The following is a 16,588-nucleotide window of genomic DNA, read 5'->3' as shown; positions in this document are numbered from 1 at the left end:
AAATCTGCCTTTTCTCAATACCAAACCCTCATCTGTTTGAATTTTGAAAAAATTTATATTATTATATGTTCAAAACAAAATTGTCCTACCTATTTAAAATTTTATTATCTGTTGAAATTTTGAACAAATAATGTTCAAAATTTGAACAAATTTATTCTATCTGTCAATTTTTTTTTTAAAAAAAAAATATGTTTCATCATCATGAACATCAACAAAAAAAAATAAAAAATAAAAAATTTGAACCGATACATCATCCGCAAACACACACCCATACACATAACTTATCATCATCATCTTCTACAACCAGATATGAGACTATACAAAATTAGAACTCAACCAGTGTAAATCTTGAAAAACAATAGTGAAGATCTTGAGAACCAGTGTATATATATATATATTACCTCAGATCGGAAGAACAATAAGAGAGAGCGAGAGGGCGACCAGTGAGAAAAGAACAGTGGCAATAGATCTCTCGAGTCGATCTGCTCCGCCAAGAGTGTTCGAGCCTGAGAGAGAGGCAACGGCAGAGAGGTCGCCGATCTTCAAATCTTCTAAATCTAGAGCTTGACGAAGTTAAAGACGAAGTCATCAAAAGACATCACGCCGCCATCGACAATGAAAACGAGACAACAAACAGAGGTGAAAGAGAGAAAGAGAGAGAAAGAGAGAGTAATGGTGTCAACGACGGTGGTGCGATCAACAATTAAAAAGGAGAGAGAAGAAATGAGAGAGGAAAGACAATCTCACAGAGAGTACATTGAGGAGAGAGAGATTATTAGGGTTTTGGGACTACTAATATGATATATATATATATATATATATAAAAGAAGGGTATTTTGATCATTTTAGTTGAACTTGTCCTGTTGGACAAACGTATACAGCGCCTAGACCTCTCGCTAAACAAAATTACAATTTAGATTTATGAACCGAGTGCCTTTTTTTTAATTATAATTCATATAACAAATAAACTACAAATGAAAAGGGTGTCGCGTTATGTCAATTAACTCTTAAGAGAGTCCAATGTAATTATGTTAAACTTGCGGGACTCAATGTATTTTTTTCAAGACCAAAAGAAAAAAAAAAAGAAGTTAGAAGTGTAATTTATCCCCAAAAAAAACGACGTCAAACTTTTCTACTTTATGGAGAAAATAGACTCACCTTCTGTATTTTTCTACTTTATGGAGAAAATAGACTCACCTTCTGTTACATGACCGACCGTAATTACCCGTAGACCAAAGTTCACAAAATGATTCAGGACCACTAAAAACAGACTTGCAAGCATGTCAAAATACAATGAAAATGTTGGAAGGTTGTCAATGATTCTTAAAGCAACTTGTTAATCCAATACAAACCAATACACAAGGATGCAACCCTGCTAGTGCTTCACAGATGAAGGTTTACAATTTTTTCTTCAATCCCAAACTCAATGTGTTAGTTAAAATAAAACAAAAAAGAAAACAACAGAGAGGATGCAGATTAAAAGGCAACGCTGTTCAAAACTACCAGAATTTGGATCTACTTCGAAATAACAAAATTCATAAACAAGACACAACACTAATTTTAACAAGCAAACCTTTGTACATTAGTCTCCCATGATGGAAAACTGATCTTCAAATTCTTTGATGGTTTTACCTTTGATGTGGACAGATTACCATACAATTCCCCATTTAACATGTTCTCACCACAGAGCGTTCATCGAACAAAAGAGAGAACACCGGGAACCAACTTGTGCCAGATTAACTTTTACAGAAATCTCAATTTATAGGGTCAGTTACAAAGCTTCACCTGCACACAATGCAGAAGGTAAACAAACCGTAATGTAAGCAAGCCCAGAAGGATGAAGAAAAAATAAGGACAAACGCCTTTCCACCAACAAAATTTCATCATAATGCTGTAAAAGTATGGGAATTTCTCAATCCTACTATCCGGGTAATCAATTTTACAAAAGTAGAATACAAAAAATTCCTCATGTTGCAATTTTTTATCCCCCAACTTTTTTGTTTGGTAAAGGAAAAAGATATTAGCACAAAGGATTTTGACACTCACCAGAAACTTAATCTGAATCGGAGGATACTTCAGAATGAGGCTTAAGGGTCGTAACCATCTTAGACAGTGTCTCTCCAATGTCTTCTAATTCATCTTTTCCAAAACCCCAGCTTCTGACTACCTCACTCCCAAGAGCCCCTCGCTGAATGCCAAACTTGCGAAGGTTCGCCAACCGATTCTCCAAGAATGGCAAGACAGCAGTGCTTGAACGTAGTCTTGCTGCCATGGGGATGGAATGGACATCAAGCGATCCTCTTGATGGGTAACTCGAAATTGGGCTGCCTAACAGCTCACCGTGTTGTCCAACAAGGCTCCCAAAGATTGTAGGAAAAGGCAAGGGTATTGGAAGAGGACAAGTGGCCACAGACAAATGAGAGAACCTTGGCTTTCTCATCACTTGCCCATAAGCAGCTTGAACTGCATCCTTCACCTCAGCAACTGGAGCACTATGACCTAAAAATGGAAATTAAAACAAAAATAAATTAAATAGTTCAATGCATTTCCAGGTTTTCGGTAAGCAGCAGAATAGTAAGACAACTTGGTTGGATCAACAACTAATGATGGTAGACTTTCATAAAGTGCACCATAGGAAAGATTAGAACTCTAGTTTCCATCTATTAGTTTCTCTCTTATTCTCTGTTTTGTTTGACCTTTCCTTTAATTGTGTTTCTTGCTCTAGTAAATAGAAACCAATACCATGTAAAATGTAGTATCCACATTTTTCTCAGGAGTTTTTGTAAGTTATCCAAATTAGAAAGTCAATTATAAGTTCCATCAAACTCCTGCTGGGTCCATTTTGGCAGGAAACTTTTAAGACCCTCAAAACTCCAAAAAAAAAAAATCCCATATTTAATTTGATATGAATATGATTATCAAGAACAGTACAGATGTAACTTGACTTCAAGCCATAATCCCTAGTGGCACATCCAATTATGAGGATTTGTTCTTCCCCTTTGAAATATAAAGATGATAGCATTGAACTTGAGAGTTAAACTCTAGAAATACTAGTAACCATACAGTCTGACCTAACCCTCTTAGTTTCTTGCAGCAGACAGTTTGTGACAGCCTTTTGTATGAATCACTCTAGTATTGTAGAATTTTTTGCAAACTGCTTCTATGTCATCAAGAAAGTAGCACTAGTAAATTGGCCTTTAGAAGCCATCTTTCCAATTCAACCAATACCAGTAAGGAAGATAATATCCAGTATATGGCAATATTATGCATAGGTAGATTTGAAGGAGTCGAGGATGTGAATTGTATCTTGCCAAGATATTCCCTAATGATAATCGGGATGAGAGTACAAACATGAAAAACTAGGTTAGACTTCGTATTTAGTCTTTAAGTTAGCCGGGAATTGGTTTTTTCCTAATGCTAAGAATATAAAAATAATACCTGATCCATGGGCTCCGTGAATAGTCATGGATTCCACTGCTTGCAAGTCTTCCACATCTTCTGCTGTCTCTGGGGTCAATGGTTGCAAATTCCCGAGCAAAGATTGCCCCAGCTGTTTCCCTGATTTAAAAATTCACAACATCAAAGACTCATCGCTTACAAAAAGGGGTATGAAGTAAAAAAATCAGAGCAATATAATACCAGTCAGGGAAGGTGCTGGCATTGCTACATCCAAAATAGTGACCATATTCTGCCTAGCTTGACCTGATAACATTTGTATGGCCCCATTCACATCCAAAGCACCAGATGCATAACATGATTCATCAGTGGGCCCAAGTGGTTCCATTCGAAAAGGAAGACTAATAGAGTGTAAAGCAGAGGCATAAACTGCACTGGTATGATAAGCCTTTTCGTTCTCTATGCTGAGAAACTTGGTGGCTTTACCTTCACAATAATTTCAAGCAGAAGATCAGTTCATGTCATCCAGAAAAAAGGAGGGGAAAAAATGAACATATAAAGAAAAGATATTTATGTGCATGTGTTTGGGTTTATAGAGCTCAAGACTAACCACTGACATTTTATGGGTTTAAGCTGTTAGGGAACCAACCAATTAGTGCACATCAAGCTCTTAAACCCTCCCTCATATGGAAACTAAGAGATTTGAACCCAAGACCTCCAGAATCAAAGCTCTTATGCCATGTTCAACAATCAGGTGCACAAAAGCTTAAGTTTCTGGGGATCAGCCCAACAATATATATGAAGCTCTTACAAGAACTGAAAATACACACACAAACACAAACACACACACACACACACACACACACACACACACACACACATATATATCAAGCTCTCAGAGTTGATCAAAAAAAGGCTCAGTAATGTCAAAAACAAACCGAACCTCTGGAAAATTATTCAAATTTAATTTTGGTAAAAATAATAAGGAAGAGAATATTATCAGAAGTGATCTTCTCCAACAAAACATTATTACTTACGTTCATTAAGGGAGGGTAAACCAACAGGCACAATCAGTTTACAATAGGATGATAGTCTTGAAAATGAAACAGCATCATGAAGATTCTGGAAGGCAGACTGTTTTTGGCTACTTGGGTTCATATAAGAGCCTGGACCATGTGCATCATAGAGCAACACTGGGATGTTTGTGTATTCATCTGCAATATTCTCCAAAAACTCAGCAGCTACACCAGAAAATCCTCCTGAGTCATCAACAATAAATTGAATTCCCTGCCAAAAACCATCAGAGGGTTCAAGTAAAGAAAAGGAGTCAGAACTGAGATATCAAAATCAGAATCCATGCAGAGGATCTCAGTTTCAGAGAGTGTATAGAAAACCGGTTTGAACCAAACTTCTATTAGAAAGACAGAGAATTTGCAAACGACAATGCGTTTATCAAGCAACCATGAACCGCAATCCATGAAAAGCTTTTCGGAAAAATTCATGATCATAGACCCTCAGGAATTGGCATCCAAAAGAACACAATATTCACAAGTCTAAAATACCTGACCACCTCTTTCATATACAAGATGTGCATAGTGGGGCCATTGTATAGAACATCACAATCTGTTCAATTAAATAAAAGGACCTCAAGCAATGCATGTAGCAACAAAGCACTGTTTAGATGCCATATTGCTTTATATATGAGATTGGCTTAAAATTCTACCAGAATTTAATAGTCCAGCATTAATGAAGTATTAAATGTGCAACTTAGAGGTAAGAAAAAACAGTATTAATAGCACCAACTGAGACACAGATCCATTTAGCAGACCCTAAGGTCTGTTGAGCTGAACGTAATAATAGTCTGATATCAAGTGAAGTGGATTAATAAAATATTTAGTGTTTACTAAATTAGAAGCTATTACTTACCAGAAATATATATTTATATATACACATTTACTTACCAGAGAAAAAAAAAAGAAAAAGAAAAAGTCAGAGGTGTCAGGTTCAGGCTCTGTCTGTTATTATTTCTGACATCATCTCATTTAACATAAAATGTAGAAGCACTTTTAGATATCAATTATGAATTTAAGTGGCAAAAACCACAAGCCCCATAGCCAAATGTACCGCCCTGCCTCCCTTCAACAAATACCAGGTTGCATACGTGGAGGGCATATATATTTAGGGAGGCACTCACACCCTCACTAGTAAAGCTCCTATAGAGCTTTGGTATGGAAGGTTGGCACCAGTTCCATACCAAAAAGAAAAAAAGGACGGATAACTGCAAGATAAAGGAAGTTCCAAAAGTTAAATCCACTGAATGAAAGTCAAATTTCTTATATATCTAATAAATAATTAAAAGACACATTACTTTCTAGGCTTCATCTTTGTACTTTCCATCTTCACACAGATAAAAGAAAGAACCTTTCTCCCGGAATATAACTGCACGATATATTGTCAATGGCACCAGACACTATCATTAAACACAACCATTGGGCATACCAAGGGTATTTTTGCTTAAAATCACATTTCCATCTATACAATAGGACATGAAAATGTTATACCAACTATAAATATCAGCAAACATGCAAGAAAGAATAACAAATCTTGCCAAACCTATAATATCATCCTTCCTGGTAATTGTCATAGTTGAATTATAAAAATTTAAAAATATATCATGGTTAAGGGGTTCTGCTCATTAAGTACCTGGATATGGTCGCACTCTTCTATGAAAAAACGAAGCCTCTCATTTATTTCTTCTCCTCGCAGACCCTCAGAGAAGGCATCCCTGCCAATACCATAATTGTTGAATTGCTGAACATCAGTCCATAATCCATTTAATTCGTATAGACTCTGGGGATGATAGTGAACTTTTGAAAAGTCTGTCCAATATTGAACCTCATTTTCTAGAGATTCAACTATATCCTTATCTTGAATGTCACTATGAAAATCATGCTTCCCGCTATTGTTACCATTCATCATATGTGATTTCTCCTGCTCCTCTTTGTATAAACTTTGCAAAAACAAGTTTTTCTTGCGAGGTTCAGATACATGAGTAGAGAGATCAGCAATCCTGCATGTTAGCAAAGGGAATGTTAGGTCCTAGTCATTAAAACTCAACTCTTACCGATCCAAGTAACTTCAAACTTGCTATTATCATGGGAAAATAGTAATATATCCATTCCCCTTGTCTAAATGTCATCGATTAAGGATAAGTGAAGCTAGCATCCACTGATGCTAAGAAATGGATATAAGAAATCAGTATAGAATACATCAACTTCACAATTTAATTCATGTGCTTTTTATTCAAATGATGTTTGATCTAGAGAGAGTATCATCTCAAATAGCAATTGCCATTTCAGAGATAAGTTTATACTAAATTACCATGACCTCTATAATCTCTTTCTTTCACAAAATAAATTCATATTCAAAAAAATTAAATTCGAAAAAAAAAATGACAATGTTTTGAAGTGATTGCAGCCATTGAATAGTGATAAGAAATAAAAACTGATTCATAATTCCACCAAAACTTCCATATGTCAACCTTACTCATCAACATTTAATGGTAAAACATCATATCAGGAGCTTGGTCAGCTAATTTTGATACTTAGGCGTATGTTACATAGACTCTTCCAAATTTGTGAAGTATCCATGTTGGACTCTCAACACTTGGGTAAAAGTATAGGATACGTGTCCAGCATGTCTGGTTAAACATGCCAACAAGTATGTCTAAGTAGTCAGGTTTACAATACAATTGTGCATAAGATTTCCATTTTATACATAAAATGCTCTATATTAGTTTGTAAGCACTATTTTAACTTTTAAAAAATAAAAATAAAAAAGCCCCTAAAGAAAAAGTTAATTCATATGAATTCTAGCCACATCTTGTATTCTTGAGCATAAGAATTTGGATGAATCTGATACTACACAGACCTGCACCCAACACCCATACCCAAGCCCATGTAAGATAGCTTTAGGCCTTCTTATATTTCATTCTAAGGATGTTTCAAGCAGTAAGTCATCTCCAATAAGATGCTTTAGAAATCTAACTGCTATTAGATAAATGAAAGTGCTTTACACTCACAAAGATTCTTATAATTAGTTTCTTGAATAGTCTTCATAAGAAATTTCCTTTCCTTGTGCTACTACAATATATTTTGATCACACAACTGTTGACTGAAAAATGAGAAATTCCACTCATATTTTCCTTCTAACTGTGTCAGGACTTCAAAAATGTTTATTTTTTTCTTTTCCCAAACACATTCCCATTTAGACACTTCTGAACAAGCTGGAATGAATGAACGTAGGTAGGAGTCTGCTTATGTTTAAGCCCGACGGTACTTTTGGATTCAGTACTTCAAAGAGCCATCTAAACTCATTTTCTATCTAGAATAATGGGTGGTGTTTATTGTGAACTTTGTCAAAGAATGCCGGAATGTTTTTCATTTGAAGAACAGATGAACTGATCTACCATGTGTGATGCCATCATGCAAATTAAAATTTTAAATAACTAGCAGAATCTATAGATCTAAGACATTCATGGGGATTTATAACCACAATCATCATCCCAATTGTTGGGGGAGGAAATTTTTTGTTGTTTCAAACAACTTGGAGAGACGTTATCAAAAGGACAGTTTGTATCATCATTCCTTTGATGCTTAATGTAAAGCAATAAAATTGATTGCCTTCAAAGTTGGAAGACATGTTAATTGCATAATACCATCATGCTAGTTAAGAAATGTATGCATTATTACAAATTTCCAAAGGATGGGCTTGTTTTTGCACAGAAAGATAAATCCGAAGCCCTACTCATAAACTGGAGCTCTAACAGAACACACAGCAACATTGGAAAAAGTTATCTGGCAGGCTCTAGTACATACTTTACAAGCACAAGCAGAATCATACATAATATACATACATTCCACATGAACATTAGCAGTTCATGTCTGAACCAATATAGCAAACCTATGACACAATGATTGAAACTCCAAAAATTATGTTAAGAGAACATGTATAATGCCAGTTGGGCAGACATGATACCTAATACCTAGTACACACATCCATATGCATGTGAATGTGCACACATAGACACACAAGCATGCACTAGCCTGTGGAGCCTCCAAGGCACCCTGCCCATGCTTTAACCAAGAGTTACAAGAGTAATGGGATAAATATCATCACATGGAAAATGATGTTTGCAATCTCATATAACCTTTCTAAAATTGAACCAGGTCTTCTATAGGTAAATCATACAAGAAAAAGGCTAATTGTGGAAACTATTTTCCATGACAAGAATCATCTTCAACATATGTTTCTGCCATTGCTCTTCACCTTGAGCAACATAAATAAAGCAATGGCAAAGAGGTCAATAGATTGCTAGCGTCAGGATTTGTGTATGAGACTTCTCCAATCAAGTCAAACAGACAAACTCTTTAACACATCACCTCAAAAGGCAGTAGTGATTTATATGAATATTGCAGGTGGTCATGCTATCTTATCAAAATGGTTGTCAATTGTTTATAAGAATGACTCTTTCAAAATACATCAATATGTTAGATTAAAAAACCCTACATATCATAAGCAGCATTAATAACACACCACATCAATGTAGAAAACTAAAAAGCAAATTCTTACCAAGTGACAACATCTGATGGTACAGATTGGATCTCATTGTACAATGTACCACGTGAACTCATGGATCCAAGGGATCCTGCAAAGTCATAGACTAAAATAAATATGTTTGGAGAAGAAAAGTGTAATTTATATTGACATCAACAAGGAAATTCAATATACAATAAAAGAATACAAGACAGTCAATAAGGTTTTCCACAGGTAACTTGTGGTGACTGAGATTCCATCAACTTCAAACTGGTGACTGAGATTCCATCAACTTCGAAACAGTAAAAAATAAGCAAATTAAAAAGACTGATAAAAAGTAAAAGCTGAAAAAATTATAAATAAATTTTGATATCATTGACTTCATCAAGCCATCAAACAACTATAGGATTTTAAACTATCTTTTCTTTGAGCACTTCAACCTTTCTGAACTTTGTCTTCTGGTGAATGAGATTTTCTTGTGGATAAATGTCCTCTTTGAGGTTTACAAAAGTGCTAATTGATACTTTGAAGTTTGAACATTTGTTCAAAAACTTCCACAAACTTTTCTTAATTTTGTACCTTCACGTTAATATTGATATACAGGTGACATAATTGAATTGATATCGAACATATCTGCCAACAGTTCCACATAAAACTTCGATTAGTACGTACAAGAATGACAAGTGAAGCTCTAAAATGATTCCAATCTTTTTTGAGTTACTTCCAAATTTTGAGCAAAAGTGGCAATGACATTGATGGAGATGGTAATCAATACACCATGCATAAACACAACATGGAAGTAGCATCTTTAAGAAGACTAGTCAAAACTAATTAGCTTTCCCAGTATAAATGGCTAAACAGCTAGTTCCACAATTCAGTTTAATGTTTTTTGAGTGTATCTCCAGGAAACTTCGTGATACATCTGCCAGGCACATCAAAACTTGAAAATCGCTTAAATTTCTGCAAAAATCATGCCCCTCGCAAGAAATTTATAAGTAAATTGTATTAAAAAGGAAACAAAAACTGAACGAAAGAATTCACCTAAATAGTAAATCCACTCAACAAATTCAATAAAGTTTTTTAAAAAAAAATGGTTCAAGGAACGATCAACACCACTGCACTTGAGAACCAACTATAAAAACTAAATAAAACTATACTCTTCAATTTAACAATAGGGATTTCAACGCCCTCAAAATACCTCCTATTGCGTTCTCCCCAGATAATCCACATCAAAACCAAGGCACCAAACCTTCTCCTTCTCCTACCCACCCTAGCCCCCTTACAAGAATTCAACAACTCCAGAATGCACACATACCAACCAAAACAAGAACCAAAGTCCACAACTCTCTAGCCACTAAGCAATAAATGAGCAGCACTAATTCGCATGAATGCTTTCTCCGGATAAGATTGTCAATAGTGAGAATCTTACTATGTGTCATTGTCCTAACGAAAAACACAACCTTCAAAGGTGATTTTGTTCCCCAAATACCCTTCTAGCAAAAGAAACATCTATCTCGTTTGGTAACATTCAATTTTAGTTTAATAGTCAAAAGTCACTAAAAAACCAAAAAGCCAACAAACTATACCAAAAAGTCAAATATTCTTTGTTCTCTCTACTTTTTACACATCTTTTCGTAAAAAGTCAAAAAGTCATCCCGAACATACTAATTTTTTTACCTCATATTTTAGTCAAAAAATCAAAAAGTTACTAAATTAGTCTATTCCCAAACGAAGCCCATCCCATCGAAACACCATAGTAAGATTTCACCTCAAACTTGTCGGCCTTCAACCTCACCCAAAGTAAAGCATCCTCTCCCTCTCCCACATTCGGCACATTAGCCCAAGGAGAGCCAACAACTCCACCTCCTAGTCATTGAAACTACACTGGAAAGCAATGTCCCAAAAAAACCCAACTCCCTTCCATCCTGAGATAGTCGCTAAATCTATCCACCATAATCCTAGCAAAAGGTAGGAAAGTCATCTCCAACCATACAAAAGATGCCTCCAAAAAGGGACCTTTGAACTATTACCGACAACGAACTTCTGATTATCATTCCATCCCTTCCTAATACCCTGCCAAAGGCCAACTCCATAAAACATGGAAACCTTTGACGCCGTCCAATCTCCCCACATGCACTCTCATGACCATCCTCCCCCAGTAAGTGTCAAAAAAATCTTCATATTCAATTGACTTCAGAATTTGTTTCATAATTGGTTGCACTCCTGAAGTATCTCCATTTCTTTATTTTCCCAATAACATAGTCAAAATTCTTTCCATTCATGGACTTAAAATTCTATCAATTCATCTGCTTCTCCTCTAAAATGGCAAAAATTTTAATCTGAGAAAGTTAAAGACATTGATTACAACAACAACAACTATTAAATAGATAATAGAATGAAAGTCTCTCCCTAAGGATGGATGATATCTGTAAGTGGCACGGTTGCCTGAGCTTGCCCATTTTAAAGGACTTTTCAATGCCCAACCGCTGCTTGGGTTTGCCCACTTTTGTTGACATTTTCAATGCCACTTGGTAGGTCTGATATTCTCATTTATTTCCTCTTTCTAATTTTTCTTACATTCACAAGATTTCATCTACGACCAAGGAAGGAGGAATGCAGAGTCTAACTAATGTAGCAATGTATTTAATTCTTCCAAGAAAACATTCGGGGGAAAACACTGTATTAAACAAATTTGTTGATTGTGCATTGTCATTCCAAAATTATATCCATGAATGTCTCATCAAGTGCAACCATCTTATGCGTACTTTCAGAAGGATATTCCACAATATAACCATTATTCTCAAGTTTGGTCCCCTATTTGCCAACCAAAAAAAATATTTGTAATAGGGGAAAAAGGGGGAAAATTCGTGGAGAGGTAGCAGAAAGGCAACAGTTGAGGGGTTCAGCAGTAGCATAGGCCTCAATGCCTCATGCATGATTAACATGTTCAGGAAGTAGCTGAAACTGAAAACCACTAGTACAAGGCTCACTAGGAACCAAAAATTTACAGAGAACCTAGAGTAGATGATATAAGCTGAAGAATGCATAGAGCACCAAAAAAGAGAAGATGCATGAACATAAAGTAAATCCCATAGCCTAGCAGAAACACAAGATGTTTGAACAAAGACTCAACATTACAACTAGGTCAAAGTACCTTGAAAACCAATGGAAAGCAAGCGAGGGGTATATGTAAGGATTCCCTGCACATGATTAAGACTCAATTATAAACAACATGACATAAATGCAATCTGTACAAAACTTTACAACTGAGAAGTAGTTAAAGAAAGTCATCAAAATCACTGGATATTGAATTAGCAAACTACTGGTGCATGTCTGATAACCACAATGAAGAATTAAATGTGTAAATTAGAGAACAGACAATGGTATACCCATTACACAAGAGAACAGAGAGACATGGCTCTAAACAGAGCTGAATGGTAGAAGATGATTCTGTAGCCCCAAGGACTTGGAATTGAGGCTTTATCAAATTGACTAATGCAACCTCACCCACATAAAGGAAAAAGATATCCACCATGTATATAGCCAACAAAATTAAATATATCAACCTAGAAATTTATTTTAATTTTCAAATAAATGTACCAATTTATGCAAATGCTCCCGTAGATTGCAAGAACTTAATGTCAAAACTTCCCACCTGTTGTGTTTCACCAGTACGGTATAGCACATCCATATTAAGACCTTGATTTTTGAAGACTGCGTCACTCTGGGGGTCCTCAGCCAATCCAAGCAATTCATCCTTCAATATTACACACAGCCACTCAATATTTTATTTAATATTGTATTTGCAAGAAAAACAGCATGACATAATAACTGCAGCAAAATATGTAAACACGTGTCTACATAACTTCAACATGTAAATCATGATTTGATGCAGCATATCTAACAAGAACCACCGACCAGTTGATAAGTTTAACATACAGGAAAGACCTGCTGCCTTCTAATAGCCAGAAGGGCAAGAGAAAAATATTTTAGAGACTCGTGTGTAAGGAAAATCAATCCCATTACATAGCAAGCAACAAAGGAAAATGCATATGCTATTTATGAAGCAATTAGTCTAATTATAATGGAATGCCAGGCCCACTATTAAGCCCTTCAGAAATCTCAAAATACCTCTCCTTCTGCTAAGAAGATTCTGAAGCACATAGGAGGATGCAAGGTCCAAAAACGATGGCAAATGTTGACAGATCTTAAACATGTTATACAATATGAGAGTGTCTCTAGGCCTTCCATCACTGGCCCTTGTTGCAGTCATTTCCAATTATACATAAGCATGATTAAGGTGTCTCAACTTCACTCTCATCTCAACCTCATTCACTGAACTGCATATAATTAATTTGAAGTTCCATGTCCATGAAGGCTCACCAATAATGGACAAACCTGAATTTCCCAGAAAGTGACAAACTTTCAAAGTGCAAACAAGAGCTTCACTAATTCTTCTTGAGGTGGAAAACAACAAATAACCACTTACAACACCTTTGTGGTATAGAGATCAATTCAGCATCAATAGATGCTTTCTCAACAGCACCACAGACACCACACAAAAGTGTTTGAGAGAATTTTTTCAATCAAACCTGAGTGATAGATTTTAAGTTCCATAGCACAGACTCCTTACTGTGGTGTAAAATTGTCAACACGACAGAACATGGGTAAGAGTGTGCATAACTCACATCTAAAACTAAATATATAACGTTTCTGGAGCAGATGAACCCAACATGTAACACACACTCACATCTCATCCAATATGTTTACCCAAATAGCCCAAAGCATGTAACTTTAATTATAAGAAGCAACAAGCTCAGGAGGCTTTTAAATTCGAAGAGTGGAGCTACATATATTTGAGTGGATTCACTTGACTCCCCTCTCTAATTTGAAAATGTTTAGGGTTCTATTTTCATACGTTTTTACTGATTAAAAAAAATCACAAGTACATAATTTTTTAAAATTCACCCGCTAATGATGTAATGAAAAACAAAGGGTATGAGGGAAAACTTTTTTTTATCCAGACCAGAAGTGACATGCTAATTAACTTTTATATATCCACAAGTGACATACTAGTTCCATAAAATCTGAAAATAAATATTTAAAGAAAATTTTGAAACATCCCAATTTTTTCAAATTATTTTAAAATAATGTTAACCCATTTTAAAGGATACACATGCACAAAACGTTAATGTCCTCATCCATCTGTTTGTTTAAAATGAGAGAAAAAAGAAAGAGTGAGAAAATGTGTTTTGTGTTTAGTGTCTAGGGGGCATTTGAAATAATTTTGTAAATTAAGACTTTGTTAGAAATTTAAGAGTTAATTACCTAAAAGTTCTATTTACAAATGTTATGGAAGCTCAAATTCTTTCTAAGATTTTTTGAACTAATAAGTTCTATTTAGTAAAATTGAGAGTATTATCAGTTTTTTTAATTTTTAAAACTAAGAACATTATCAATTTTACATAGTAATATTCCAGATAATTGTTTCACAAACTGAGGGAAAAAAACAGAGTATGTGATTAAACGTTTTTACCCTTCTACTTATTGGTTTGATTCAACTATCTAATAAAACCGAAAACATTATCAGTTTTTTCCACTTTTAAAACTTAAAAAGCCTAAGAACATTATCAGTTTTTTTTTTTTTCAATTTTGCACATTAATGTTCCATCATCATGCTTTTTTATAGACACAAAATTTTTAGTTTTGCACAAAAAAATAATTCAATTTTTTCAAAAAAATATATATAGTTTTTTTTTTTTTGCACATAATTTTTTTTTTAGTTTTTTCAATTTGAAAGTTGATGTTTTAAAGATTTGAAAATCAAAATAAATGTCAAATCATCATGTTCCTTTATAGATAATCATAAATGATGAACAATTATTATTTGAAGGGCAATTCTGACTATTAAAAATTTAATGAGACTTGAAGGCCTAAAAAATCTTAATTAGGTAGGACTTAATGGAGTATAAGTTCATAAATTAGAACTTGTGTGTAAATGCTCTAAAATTTAATTACATAGAATAATTTTGTTAATCTGGCAAAAAAAAATGTATGTTCATGAACTCCTAAATTTCATTGAAGCAACAATTTAAGAATAATTAGCTCTTGCTTTGACCCCATTGTGTAAAAACCCTGGCTAGGCCACTGATCACTTCTACTCTGCACCTTCCCAACCTAAATACCCCATTAGCAACAATGGAACAATAACCAAACGACATGTATGTAAAGAAAGAAAGTTACATTAAGAAACATAACGGCATCCCCAATCCTTGACCCCTTTTTTTTTTCATCAAATTTAAATTTGATGAAAAAATGCTCAAAAACCATCTCCAATCCTTTCATCAAATGTTTATCACATCAAGGGAGAACCATTTTTTTTCATCAAATTGAGAATTCATCAAATTTGAATTTGATAAAAATTTAAAAAGATAAAGCATTAGAGATGATTTTCTTTCATCAGATTTAACGAGTAGGGAAATTTGGGATGAGAGGGGAATTTTTAAAAAGATTTTGATGAAATGGTTGGAGTAGTTTATATCAAATCAAGCTTTTTACTCAAATTATATGGGGGGGGGGGGGGGGGGGGGGGGGGGGGAATCAAAGAAAAAATTGTACAAAAAACTTGTGAAGAATCAAGGAGATAATCAAGTGTACCTGGAAGTTCCAGAAGTGAGAGCCAATGAAGTTTGCGAAACCTCCAACTTGGATAGTCACGATTTCCCTCATACTTATCTGTCAGAAGAAGAAGGGACTTCAATCGATAACATTGTCATTTTCCAACTAAAATCAAATCTAGCATATACACACACACGTGAACTAAAAATACTTGAAAAGCTAGTTAATAACAGAGCAATTGAAACCCTAGAAATTCAATTCAATCACTTCCTAAAAAACGTATATGTATATGAACAGAGCCAGAGAGGTTTTTTCTTCAGAGATAGAGGAAAACACATGTGTCCAGACCTGATGAGGAGAGAGAGAGAGAGAGAGAGAGATGTTTGTATTCGATTCGACCAAACAATTTGAATGTATATCTGAAAATGTGTGTACGCGCGAGCATACTAGCAAGCAAGCGGTCGCAGAAGAAGAATGCCGAACAGAGGGAAAAGAAAATGGACGGCTACAGACGGGTCGGAGCGGGTTGACCCGCATCGGTCACATGACTTACACACCGGCAAAATTATATTAAAAAAAAAAGAAAAATCACTAGGAAATCCCAAATTAAGAAATATTAATCCATTTAATCTTGTTTTTTTTTTTATAAATCATTTGGTCCTATTTAATTAATAAGGAATAATTACAGTTGATTTGGCATATGTGGAGTTTAAACATTTACCCTTTGGTGAGATTTGGTGTGAACCTTTTTTTTTGTTGATGTGTTCATAATGATGTAGAGGGTAATGTTTTAGATTCTCATTTTTGTGTGTGTGTTTTACGGTGGGTTGTTTTGCAATTTTATTTTTATTTTTTTATTTTATGTGATGTGATGACTATTTTTTTCGATTTGCTAGAAGTCTGTGGTGTCCCATTAAATTCGCAAAACATTTTTCAAATTTTTACATTATGTCTGTTTATATTGACGTTGCAATAGTGC

The 16,588-nt window shown here is 34.8% G+C and overlaps 1 protein-coding gene across 3 annotated transcripts; it reads right to left on the bottom strand.

Annotated features, from left to right (window-relative positions):
• Window positions 1-1,300: 1,300 nt before the first annotated feature.
• Window positions 1,301-16,149, bottom strand: LOC114280046 (plasma membrane, autoregulation-binding site, misato segment II, myosin-like, tubulin/FtsZ protein). 3 transcript variants are annotated; one of them, XM_082867226.1, is made up of 11 exons: window positions 15,958-16,149; window positions 15,649-15,726; window positions 12,647-12,748; window positions 12,146-12,191; window positions 9,028-9,103; window positions 6,100-6,466; window positions 4,434-4,683; window positions 3,640-3,882; window positions 3,439-3,558; window positions 2,047-2,499; window positions 1,301-1,785 (listed from the first exon to the last, which is right to left on the bottom strand). In XM_082867226.1, exons 1-10 carry the CDS (start codon window positions 16,144-16,146, stop codon window positions 2,054-2,056), a joined length of 1,917 nt encoding a protein of 638 aa, XP_082723352.1. In that variant the 5' UTR covers window positions 16,147-16,149; the 3' UTR covers window positions 1,301-1,785; window positions 2,047-2,053. The 3 variants fall into 3 exon arrangements, with proteins under 3 accessions (XP_082723352.1, XP_028078161.1, XP_082723353.1); XM_028222360.2 differs by having other exon boundaries at window positions 3,640-3,876; window positions 15,958-16,126; XM_082867227.1 differs by having other exon boundaries at window positions 12,592-12,748; window positions 15,958-16,081.
• Window positions 16,150-16,588: the final 439 nt, after the last annotated feature.

This window comes from Camellia sinensis, chromosome 4, assembly GCF_055761805.1.
Source record: "Camellia sinensis isolate YWXY chromosome 4, ASM5576180v1, whole genome shotgun sequence".
Classification (NCBI taxonomy): Eukaryota; Viridiplantae; Streptophyta; class Magnoliopsida; order Ericales; family Theaceae; genus Camellia; species Camellia sinensis.
This window is presented reverse-complemented; position numbering and strand designations above follow the sequence as displayed.

What these genes read in the sequence shown, in the direction of transcription:
- LOC114280046 (XM_082867226.1), bottom strand. Translation starts at nt 16,146, where the DNA reads ATGCGGGTCAACCCGCTCCGACCCGTCTGTAGCCGTCCATTTTCTTTT. An exon ending in TCTCTCTCTCTCCTCATCAG is followed by an intron (nt 15,727 to 15,957) that starts GTCTGGACACAT and finishes TTCTTCTGACAG; the next exon opens with ATAAGTATGAGGGAAATCGT. An exon ending in GCTTTCCATTGGTTTTCAAG is followed by an intron (nt 9,104 to 12,145) that starts GTACTTTGACCT and finishes ATGACTTTGCAG; the next exon opens with GATCCCTTGGATCCATGAGT.